General features: G+C 35.9%; 1 protein-coding gene across 1 annotated transcript; it reads left to right on the top strand.

The window, feature by feature from the left end:
* Window positions 1-10,659: 10,659 nt before the first annotated feature.
* LOC108370963 (putative protein TPRXL) lies at window positions 10,660-11,705 on the top strand (the record flags this gene model as incomplete). The annotated part of the gene is made up of 1 exon (XM_017626424.1): window positions 10,660-11,705. A coding segment is annotated over exon 1 (916 nt), but the record flags the coding sequence as incomplete, so codon positions are not given.
* Window positions 11,706-12,527: the final 822 nt, after the last annotated feature.

Consider the following 12,527-nt stretch of genomic DNA (forward strand, 5'->3'; position numbering starts at 1 on the left):
GTCACGCTGCTGCTACTTTAGTACTTATGCAGTTCTTTGTCAACGTTTCTTAGGAAAAGTGCAAACACTAGCTATGCTGTTCTGTTAAAGAGAATAAAATACCTTTGAGTAACCAGCTCGCAATCAGTAGGTCTACTAATAAGTACGACAGCGGCCGCCACTCTCCCCTTTTGTGGACTATGCTTATAGACGAATGCCTTTTTCACACTAAACAGCCAAGGCTTTGAAGGCTAAACAACTCCGACCTCAAAATCGGAAGTATGACGAGTCACATGAATAACATAATGAATAATTCCAGATCTAGAAATCTCTAAGAAATTTGAGGTACCTATGTCAGAACGAGCTCTTTGGAATGCAGGAAACCCATGGAGAGACTTGGTACACAGATAGATCCAAAGTTACAACAAAAAAAACTTTGCAATGGGTAGTTCATCCATCAACGGAGATTCATGTATTCATGTTATAGAAATTGCCTTAGAAGAGGCTCAGTCTCGAGATATGTCTGCATTATGTCGGATAGTCACGCAGCCCTACTAACACTGAAGTCCCACAAAATAAATTCTCTCTCTATGTATTTTGTAGGTACTGGTATATGATTGCTTAAATATCCTAAATGCTTTTCGAGGCAACAATGCAGTTTTATTAGGATGGGTACTGCCTAGCCAAATAATAAGCTACCGGAGTATTACATGGTCCGGAAATCTTTTGTGAGCTCACAAAAGCATACATAAAGTCAATCGTAAATAACTGGGTAGACGAAATGCTCACAAGGCACTGGATGGAATATCCAGCGGAGAGGCAAGCCAAACGATTAATCTGTCCTTCAAACGAAGCTTCAAAGAAACTATATTATTTAGGCAGAGAGAAGCTCAAAATTTTCAAATTTGGTGAAGATACGGCTTCTTTTCGTTATGACCTCAGATCGCGGTTCATAATAATTATATTGAACACTTTTGATCGCTTAGAATGGTACGGGTGTACTGAAAGACTGGTGCCCGAATAAAGCAATAGGCCAGTCTTTTCCGCCTCATTTTGCGTCACTCTCTTTCGACCGGAATGTGTACTTGGAAGTTGTGGGCCAAATATTTCTTCGTCATTTAATTTTGACAGATTCTGTGCTACACTTAGACTTGAGCTGAAATGGAGAGCGTTATCTTTTAATTGCAGCCGTTTAGGCATCTCAAGTCTTACAGCCGTATTAAGTGTATACGTCCGTCAACATAATTATAGCCGGTTTAAACATAACCGTGGCAGTTGCAACGTAATCGACGTAAAGCAAGGCGAAGACGAACGATAGAGCTACAAAATTGCAAGCGTAGACGATATAGTCTGCAGACGAATCGTTCGTGCGACGTATCGTTCGAGATAGATAATAAAGCTGTTTGACTACTCTTAGATGCAGATCAGTCAAAATATCCACAAACATATGGATTTGTATGTATGAAGGTATACAGATGGAATATCCAGGAGTGTGTCTTAAACTACCTGTGGCGTTCCCATTACTTCCAGACATGCATCCATGTGAGTTGTTACACAGTTTAAAGGCTGAACTCCCTCCAGACGAATGCACCATAGGCAATGATTGATAATTACGACCGCAAACCCCGTTTATACTATAAAATTCAATTAAAATCTACATACATACATTCAAATATCTGTGTTGTCCCACTTTTTGTGCAGCACACTGTAAATTTTCTCTTCCTGCTTCAAATCAACAAAATCTTCACACTAATTTCCGCAAGTAATATGCAAGCCATAATTGTTGTCAATCAAATAATCTACACCCAATAAAATTTGGGTCAACCTCTACTTGGTTTTCTTCAAAAGGACGCTGACCGCTTTGTTGCTGGTCACCGCAAGGAATTCCACGCTTGCTGACTACATACATACATACATATGTGTTTCAAAAAGACCAGTCAGCAAATGTTTTTTTTTTTTTTTTGTATTTATTACTGCAAGCTTGTCTCGCTTACTTGTCTTTGCATGCCACTAATTAGCAAGCTTCAGCTACCACCTGCACCTACCAACAAACCCTACTCATTAACCCTTGCCCACCCTTGTAGCGTGACACATCTCGCCCTAGGGGCTCCGCCGATACATACACACATAAGTTGTGACGAAATGTTGTACAATGTACATTATTACTGATTGTGTAAAAATTTTACGCATCACGCCCCATAATTGATTTTCCCACAGTGAGCGGAAGGCAAACGGCACAGCAGAGATTTTGCAGATACATACTTATACTTTGTCTTCTTTGTATGCAGTTGAAATTCTCTTTTTGACTGGACGCCTGCAAAATCAACAAGAAGTTGGTTGACTTTGTTGCATGCAACACATTAACTTAACTGCTTATGCATATATTTACATGACTGCATGCCAGAAGAAGCAATGAAGCCGTTTGACCATCCCTTGCCTTCATGTAGTACTCGGTGCATACATATGTACATATCTGAACTTTTTCTTACAAATTTTTAATTGTTTTATTTTTTATTTTAAGGTTGAATGTAATGGCAAATACAAACTGCATTATCTATGCAAGAAACTATAAACACACATATTATGTACTCGTACTTACGACCGAGTTTTAAGTAAATAATTAACGCCCTTACACCTCCCTCCCTTCCCACTGCTTCATCGTTTTTCTGCTTTGATGAAGAAAAATTACTATTTATTACAAAGGGTTAACATCAACACATGACAATACTTGGCAAAACATTGCCAGTGTGAATAAGTGATTTGCTAGGCAATTAAATTCTTAAGCGTTGCATTAGCAAAGTTTAAACAAGATGGAGATAATTAAAAAATTTTGCATTTAATAGCTAGTGGTATATGCATAAACACATACCTTTGCATGTATATACAAATTTGTATTATAATAAATATATATTATATAAATATTGTTCGTGGCTTTTGATTCCCGCAAATTTATTTTTAAATACTTATTTAGCATAATTACATAGTATTCACCCTGCGATGAAATGAGTTGAGTTAAGACGTGTTGAATTGAGGAGAGATGAGAAGAGTTGAGGTAAATTAAACTGAAATTAGCCCTGGGATTCTGTAAGCGGTCTCTAGTCACTACTAGTGACTTTTAGTGGTAAACTTGGATTTTGACACTATTTGGTATTCAGTACGCTGCCTCACGTCTGTAGTCTAATATAAAGGTCACTGGCTAAGAGCAGGTCACAAAAATGAAAATATGGAGGAAAAGTTAATTGGTTATCATTTTATTCAAAAAAAAAAATGAAGCGAAATAAATGAAATTTTTTTAACAACAATTTCGTTAGGAAATAAACCACAATTGTTTAATATCATACAAATCCATCGAAAAAAAGATTTTTTTTTGTTTTTAAAACATTAAAATCTAAAGATTATTAAAAAAAATAAAACTAATAACAAAAAGAAAAAACACTAAATAATAAAAATAAAAAATCCTCTACGCCCGAGGAGGACTCGAACCCGGACCCTCTCGACCGGCAGCCTAATGCTTTGACCATTTTCGGCCATTGTGACTCTTTGGGCCGCGCGGCAAACAGCATAATTAAATGCTATCAGTTGACTGTATGTGTTTGTAGCCACCACGCATTTTTGGTGAACTTTTTGTGACTCTCTCCTACTGAATACCCAAATCATCTCAAGTCACTAATTGCTAATCTTAAATTTTGTGACTTGAGATGAGACTGAATTACTGCATCCCAGGGCACGTGAGTTGGTGTGAGTTGAGAAGAGTTGAGTTGAGCTGAGTTGGAGTGAGTTCAGGTGAATTAAAGTGAGGTGAGGTAAGTTAAGGCAGGGTGAGGTGAGTTAAGGTGCGCTGAGGTGAGGTGAGCGCCATAACGTTAAATAGCATAGCATGTCCTAACCTTCAGTTTTATTTTTTTTCATTATCCCTTTCTCTTTATGTCTATCCCTTTCTCTATGCCTATCTTTGTATTTATCCTTCCTTTTGTCTGTATCTTTTTTCTCTGTCTTTACATTTAATTTTATCTTAATTCTTATCTTTACTTTTATTATTTTCTTCAAATACTTATTCAACGAAGAACTAATATTTTTAATCACACAGTTCATCAGCAAAGGTGTATTTTAGCATTTGAACAGCTTTAATGCCCACTTTACGCGGGCCTTTATGCGTCGCCGAATCCTCTTATACTAAAAATTAGTAAAAATTTAATAAAAATCATGTATTGTTGCCACCTATCTAATTAATTTATAGCGCTATTTAAATAGCTATTACCAGTAATGTAACCTATAATTTTATGCAACATACACACCTTCAAACGCCATCTTGAATTCGCGCCAACGCATATCCAATTCATTAACAATTTTAAACTGAAAAAATAAAACAAAATATCTGTGGTCATAAGCAATAACCGCCTAAGTCGAAAAACCTGAATTCGAGAAAAAACGTTTTAAACATTTGGATTGTAATGTTAGCCTTATGGGGAAACTAAAATATTGTCGCCTATAACTTTTTAAGTAGCCTAGCTGGCGAGATGGGAGTTTCACATACGTATGGAATAGTGGTAGAAGAATGCGATAGCATATACAACTTCATTATTTCTTATGTCGACTTAAACGGTTATTAGTTATGACCACAGATATATTATAATCCATACGCAACTATTTAAAATTTGAATATGCAAATGCGAAGTATTTCTGTAACTTGTACGGGTATCTATGAAGTTGTTGCACACCCAGCAAATGCTGTTGAACTCGAATATGAAACCTTTTTCAAGAGAAAAGCAAAATAACGTGAAAAAACACCAAACTAACAAATAAAAAAGTTAAATGAAGATCGAAATCAATAAAAAACGAGGTGAGTGAAATATACACAAAGCGAAAGGCCAAGCGAAAAAAGCCAACTAGCCATTTTTATAATAGCCATAGGAGGCGCGCTGCTGTTGAAGAAAGATACGCCGATTGAATAGAATCAATAAGCAACAAAAAAAAAAACTAGGTAAAACAAAAAAGTCGTTGATTGACTTGTTGAAAAAATAATTACAAAAAAAAGCAAAATAGCACAACAACAAATAGCGCGAATGGAACAACAAACGAACGGGCAAACCAGCAAACGATCGAGTTGTTGATCAGTGAGCTGAGTGTTGATCCGATCGGGCGAGTCAGCGAACAAATAAACTTTAATATGAAGCGACGGGAAGTAAAACAAAAAATAAAATAAAAAAATTTTAAAAATAAATAGATAAAAAGTAATGGAGAAGCAATAAAGTAAATAAATGATATTAAAAAAAAAGCAAATACGAGCAAAATATTGTGCAAGTAAAGAGTAATGTGAATGGCGGTAATACAAAAATAAGTCGGCGAAAATAGGCAGCAATTGAAAGAAAATAAACAAGGTAATTGTGTGGAAAAATAAAGAAAAGGCACAGCGCAAAAAAGGTAGAGAAAAAATTGGAGACATAAAAAGAAAAAATGGCAGAATTAAACTGAAAAAATAGCAGAAATAAAAAAGAAAAAATGCCGCAATAAAAATAAACTGTAACTAGAAACAGAAGCAGAAAATTATGCAGGCGGCAAGCAACTTGTTAAGATTTCAAAGGCATTTTTTTAGCAGAAAATAGCGCTTGTGCTTGAGCAAAGCTAGTCGGCAACTTACAGACCTGCAAGCCCAAGTAGTGCTCAGTTTCTCGAGAGCGGCACGATCGTGGAGACTTTTTATTTGAGTCACCTGAGAAGCGCTTGAATCGCCAGCGAGTGGGTTAAATTGTGAAAAGCCTAGACTATATACATACAAGCTTGTTGCCTACTAACTACTCGCAAATGTAGCGCGCTGCTTTGCAGGCGCCCGCTTAGATCGGTGGAACGCTCGATCGCTCGATCGCTTTTAACTGACTCATGCGAGCCAACGCTGGGCGGTAAAGTATAAATGTTCATATGCATTTAGAAGACACACAGCGAACGTAAACAAAAGTAAGTTAGCTAGCGCGGCGAATACTGGCAGCAAAAGTGAATGAGCGCCAACTTTGGAGACTTGCTACTTCGCCTTTGCCGCCCAGTGAGTGAGTGTACGTGTGTGTGATGGGGCGCTCCCGCTTATGCTTGCGCTCACACTCACTTTGTCTTCTTGACGCAACTTGAATGGGGGCTTGCGAGCGAGTTGCTGCCACTTAAAGATCAACATCGAAGACAAGCTTAGTATCGGTTTGTGGCTGCGCGATTAAGCACGACTTTGCGGAGGAAACGAAATACGCGTGCGTGAAACTAAAAATTAAAAAAATTAAATAAATCTTATTGGCTTTTAGACAGCAAAAGCAAATATAATGCTGCGTTAAGCCTGCAAAGTACATGTAATAAGAAGTTAGTAATCGTGAGCTGACTGAAAAATCAGAAGTGAGTTGCATAAGGCGTACGCTAAAAAAAAAATTAAATAAAATATGTCCAAAATATATTTACAAAAATTTTATTAAAAACGTGCAAGCTCAGCCAATTTAAGCGCTAAGAAAGTGATTTGGAAGTAAAGCAACTTTTGCAGTTGTTTTATAATTTTCTAACAACATAGCCGTCGGAGTTATTTTCGTCACCGCCGCGTGGCTTACAACTGCTTCCGTTTAACCTTAATTCGTGGGCTTTTTTGTTATTATTTTTTCTGCAACTGGTAATCGAGTGGCACTTATGGCGACAATCCTGACCTAGCTCCGGCTCTACTTTTGACGTCTCCCTTGAAAAGTTGCAATTACAAATACACAGACTAGTAGCGCGAATTACAGTTACTTAGCACTCGGCGGATGTACATACATACATACTCGCTTTGCTTACGTGCTTTTTTTCTAGCAAACTGATGGACATTTACTTTTTTATTTATTTTCTGCAACTTTTTTTTTTGTAAAACAAAAAAACTCGTCTTGTAATTGAAAACCCCCACTCAAGTTCAGGCACAAAAAAAGTGTAATTGATCGACAACAAAAACAATAACAATTGCAACAAGTTGTTGCTCATTGCAACGCGCGTCTGTTTATTCTACGCGACACACAACCGCACGCATGCGTCGATTGCTAATAAATAAGCGCGACAAACAGCACAACAGACGGACAGTCAGGCTAGGCTGGCAGTCAAAAAGCAACTTAAAGTGACTGCTTTGCATGCGAATTACATACGTGCAATTTTTTTGCTCTCCAGTGTGTGTTTTACTTCTTTTATTTATATTTGTAATTATTCAAATGAAATTGTAACCAAAGCAGTGACGGCGGCGAGTGTGTGCCCACCATCGCCTTCATCAAACAAACAAGCTGTTTGTGTGTGGATTTGTGTCGCGCCAGCAAGCAGGCTAGCAAAGCAAAGCAAAGCAAAGCCAATTGCAGTGGCGTTGAATCGGCCAAGCGCCTGCATTAAGCAGCTACATAGTGAATGAATGCCCGCATAAAAGATAACTGCTGCAATAGAGAAATGTTTAAAAATAAATTTAAAAAATATTAATGCGATTGCAAGCGATTTTTTTTGCTGTTTGGTTTTCTGTTTGTCTGCAGTCAAATGCGCCGTGGATATGAGTTGAATACAGAAAATATATTACTAAGTGAATAAACCAAAAGATATGGCTGCAAAATTTCCAAAGGAAGTGCGAAAATTGTTAACTTAAGAGGGCGTTAAATCCTGAAAATGAAATACATATGTATGTGCAAATGAAATTCAAAGGATAGAAAACAAAACGCAAAGAAATTAAAGAAGTAAATAAATATACAAATTAACTGAAAAAAAATTAAAAACTTTTAGCATGGAAAACTACTTTACTTCACAATTGAAAATTTAATGCAAACTATTAAAGCAAGCAAATTCACAATCCCTTGCAACTTACTAGGAAGAATGCTTTTACTCTTTTTTCTAGGTAATTGTTTAAATTTAATTTTCATTATTTTTCAGCGGTTCATTTTCTAATAAAAACCACATAAGCACGAATTTCAAAAATTTTGTGGAATATCAAAGAAAAAATCATCACCTTTGCATCCAAATTTTAAAACTTTTTGTCTTTTTTCTGCGTTATTTTTCTTTTATTTTATTTCCATTCTTTTTCTATTAAAATACAGTTCATTCCCTAACAAAAACTAAGTAAACGCAAAAAAATTCATAAAATATTTATCAAATTTTCAAACTTTTTCGCTTTTTTCGGGGTAATTTTTCCTTTATTAATTTCCATTATTTCACAAGCAATATATGTATAGTTAATTCTTTAACAAAAATATATAAACGCAAGTGCCAAGCTTTGCACAAAATTTAAATTTTTGAGAAGAGTTTGATATTTTAATGAAAAAAACATCGTCCGTATTCACTTTTAGTAACAAATTTTAAAAGAAAAAAATTCGTTTTTCAATTAAAAAAATTATTTACACAAAAAACCATTGAATTAAAAAATCTTAAGCCAGAGATTTTATCGAAAAATTTATAAAATCATCATAAAAAATTCATAAATAAAAATAAAATTTTAATTGTCTTTAAAAAATTTAGTTTAATAGATTTCAAATATTATTTTATGAAAATGTAAAATATTTTTGTTAACCGTTTGTTGTGAAATAATTTTTTTTTTACCAAAACTTTTTTAAAATAAGCTTCGAAAACGATCACGGAACTCAAAAGCTAAAAACACTTAAATCAGTAAANCCAAGCTTTGCACAAAATTTAAATTTTTGAGAAGAGTTTGATATTTTAATAAAAAAACATCGTCCGTATTAAATTTTAGTAACAAATTAAAAAAAAAAATTGTTTTTCAATTAAAAAAATTATTTACACAAAAAACAATTACATTAAAAAATCTTAAGCCAGAAATTTTATCGAAAAATTTATAAAATCGGCATAAAAAATTCATAAATAAAACTAAAATTATAATTGTCTTTAAAAAATTTATTTGAATACATTTCAAATATTATTTTATGAAAATGTAAAATATTTTTGTTAACCATTTGTTGTGAAATAATTTTTTTTTACCAAAACTTTTTTAAAATAAGCCTCGAAAACGATCACGGAACTCAAAAGCTAAAAACACTTAAATCAGTAACAAATCATAAAAAAGACACCAAATCAAACTGGAAAAACTTACATTAGGGGTATTCATCTAATGTCACAAACTGCCTGTTAAAAAACATAAAAAATCTGTGTCGAAAAACATTTTGCTAAAAAAGAACAATTTTTTTCTAATTATTAAGTTTTTACGATTCGTTTTGTATGTTGCAATATTAACGCTATTGCTGTAGCGTTGCTATTCATGCTTAAACGCTCCTACATTCATACATAAATACTTTTTTTTTTGTTGTATGGAGTATGCTTTAATATGCAAGGCACGTTTTCGCATATTATTTCGTATTTAAGCAGCATTTGAATGCTGAAAACTCGAATCGTGAACTTCAAACAACTCGTTAACATTTTTTTTTTTGTTCAAGCTAGGTATGTACATAAATATTTACTATATAGTTTNTTTTTTGTTGTATGGAGTATGCTTTAATATGCAAGGCACGTTTTCGCATATTATTTCGTATTTAAGCAGCATTTGAATGCTGAAAACTCGAATCGTGAACTTCAAACAACTCGTTAACATTGTTTTTTTGTTCAAGCTAGGTATGTACATAAATATTTACTATATAGTTGGGGAATATTGAAGTGACACATTGGCACGTCGTGGACGCCAGATCCAAATATGTAGGAAAACAATGTGAGATTTTCAATAACAAAAACGAAAACCATAAATAAAACACAAATAAAAAAATACTTCATGAAAATTCATAAAGTTTTAACTGTGACCACCAGTTTATGCTAAAACAGTAACGCGAAAAAATTAAAAGTGTAGGAAAAGTAGAAAAACATATACAAAACGATGCCGAGAAACCAACTACGAAAATTTTACAAAAATGTTGAAAGCCTATGAGTTTTTGCAAAAATGTTTTTGTAACAAACAAAATACACTAAAATTGTATTTTTCCTTAAAAATTGTATTTAAATTACCCCCCCTTTGTTTTAATAAAAATAACTAAAATACTCTATGAAAATCATGAATTTTATCGAGAATGAGTTCAACCCAATAAAAAAAATTTCCAAACAGTCCCACTCCGGAACTATACAAATGTGCAAATCGTGTGATCCCTGCTTGAGAAACGTTTAAAAGTGAAGGAAAAGTAAAAAAAAACAGACAAAATTAGTTCAAATTAAATTACGAAATTTGTAAAACCCTATTCAATTTTGCGTGAAAGCGTTTTAAAAGCAATTGACACGAAAAATTAAAATTTCTTAATATTTTGCATACAATTTTTTTTTTTTAATTTTGCATAAAAAATTTAGGTTGAAAAATTACATTAAACTAAAAAATTTTTAAATTCGTCTTAAAAAATGCATTTTGAAACGTATTTCCTGAGAGTTTATTCTTAAATCTTTTTAATTTTCCGATATTTTCGTACGTATAAATATAAATACATATATTCACCCATAACAACAAAAAACCGTGAATCAAAATATAAAATGCAAATAATATAATTTTTTTAAACAGATTGACCAATTGATGCATAAAATCAATTTATAAACTGTGAATAAAATTAAAACAAAGTAAAAACACATAACTATTCGAACGTCCAAAAAAATTATTGAAAAACCACAAGTTTGACTTCAAAAATCGCCAGCTGAATATGGCGCGCGCTGTGCACTGAATTGAAAAAGAAAAAAATAACNTATTGAAAAACCACAAGTTTGACTTCAAAAATCGCCAGCTGAATATGGCGGGCGCTGTGCACTGAATTGAAAAAGAAAAAAATAACACAATAAATTAAAATTCTGACACCCTGTATCGCGCATCACAATGGAATATCTGCTGCTCAACGCCTTCGAGCAAAACTACTACAATCGCATCAAGGAGTTTGAGCGCGTTGTAGCCGCAACTGCATCCGCCGCCGCCGCATCTGCTGCCACACAGAATGCGCTAGCGGCACGCAACACTTCCCATGCGTCTACGAATAGTACCAGCCACAACAGCAACAACACTGTAAATGACTCGTCGACCACCTCATCCATAGCTTCGCCCTCAGCATCCTCCTCGACCGCCTCATCACTCTCATCTTCACCAACATCTGCTGCCGCCACCGCTGGCGCTGCACTGCCTGCATCCAGTCCAACGGCCAGCACGCATAGCAGTAGCAGCAGCAGCTATCAAGCAGCCGCTACCAGCAAAATAAACAACGCTCTAACAAATGGCCACAAACTTCCGCAAACGCAACCACAACAGCCGCTGGCTGTGGCAGCGGCGGCGGCGGCGACGACGGCAGCAACAGCTGCCCAACAGCCGCTATCACCGCCGCATCATTTCACGCATACATTTTCCGCTGCACAAGCTGCTGCTGCCGTCGCGGCCATGGCTGCACAACAGCACCTGCATCAGCTGCAGCATCAACAATTGCAACAGGCGGGGCGGTTAGGTGGCGCGCATCATGTCGCCGCCGCCGCCGCAGCGCCGCCATCACCAACAATTTCACACATGCAATTGCAAACGTTGCCACTACCACTACAGCCGCCGCCGTCTCATTTGCAACACTTGCATCACCACCACCAGCAACACCACCACCATCATCATCACCAATCGGCTGCGCACGCGCATGCGCATTTGTTGCACGCGCGCGATCAACAAAACAACTCGAATATGGCGAACAGTTTGTTGTGGCAACCGTGGCGTGATCCCCATCACCACTTGTATCAACAACAACAGCAGCAGCTGCAAAAAGGTAGGTGATGTGTGCAAATATGCATTGTTTTGGTGTGAAGAGAAACAGCGTTTTTCAAAGTGCTTTCTTGCCTCTTTGCATGCAAATGCTAAAGAAGGACAAGCAAAATGTTTAAATAATCGTGTTTGGTTCTGGTGTTCCAGCAGCACGCGCTCCACAAGTGTCTAAGTACAAATTAAATATCATAAATATATCTAATACCCGACATAACTTCGGCCTGGGGCTCTTCGTATGCTTATGTCGCTCTGCAATCGATACTCAACCTGCGCCGAGATCGAATACTTTCGAAATTTCATAAGTTATGAGGCCCAGTGCATACATATATGTATGTTGGTCCTATTGAGCTTAATCCTTCCATTGAATTCATTCGGGTCCTGCTGCGTTAGTTTTTTAGGCGTCGAAAAGTCGTTCAATCATGTCCTCTGCTAATTCATAAAATACGTCGCGTATGCTCTAGCTTCCTAGCTAGCTAACTTCCTTACTAAACGACCCGTAATATATCCGACCTGGTAGTCATCCAAGCATGATCTGTTTTCAGACAATTTCGAAAGAGTTCTAGTTTAACATTCTTAAGATTCCCTTAGACTGCGGATTACTCCTTTAGATTTTTAGTTTTCATGGCGATAATGATAGTCGCTTTCTCCTCTGCCAACAAAAAATTGCTTACGTTTTTTGCTGGTCCTTTGATTATTTTGCATTTGCAGTATCAATTGGGCTCGCGGCTCTACCACTAAAGCCGCTGGACAGGCTGGTAGCTAACATGAATTCGTTCGAGTCTCTAAAGCAGTCATGCCCAGCGCAGGACAGTCTACTGAGGTCTTC

This window comes from Rhagoletis zephyria, unplaced genomic scaffold (assembly GCF_001687245.7).
Source record: "Rhagoletis zephyria isolate East Lansing unplaced genomic scaffold, Rhagoletis_zephyria_1.1 Rzeph_scaffold_04599, whole genome shotgun sequence".
In the NCBI taxonomy this organism is placed as follows: Eukaryota; Metazoa; Arthropoda; class Insecta; order Diptera; family Tephritidae; genus Rhagoletis; species Rhagoletis zephyria.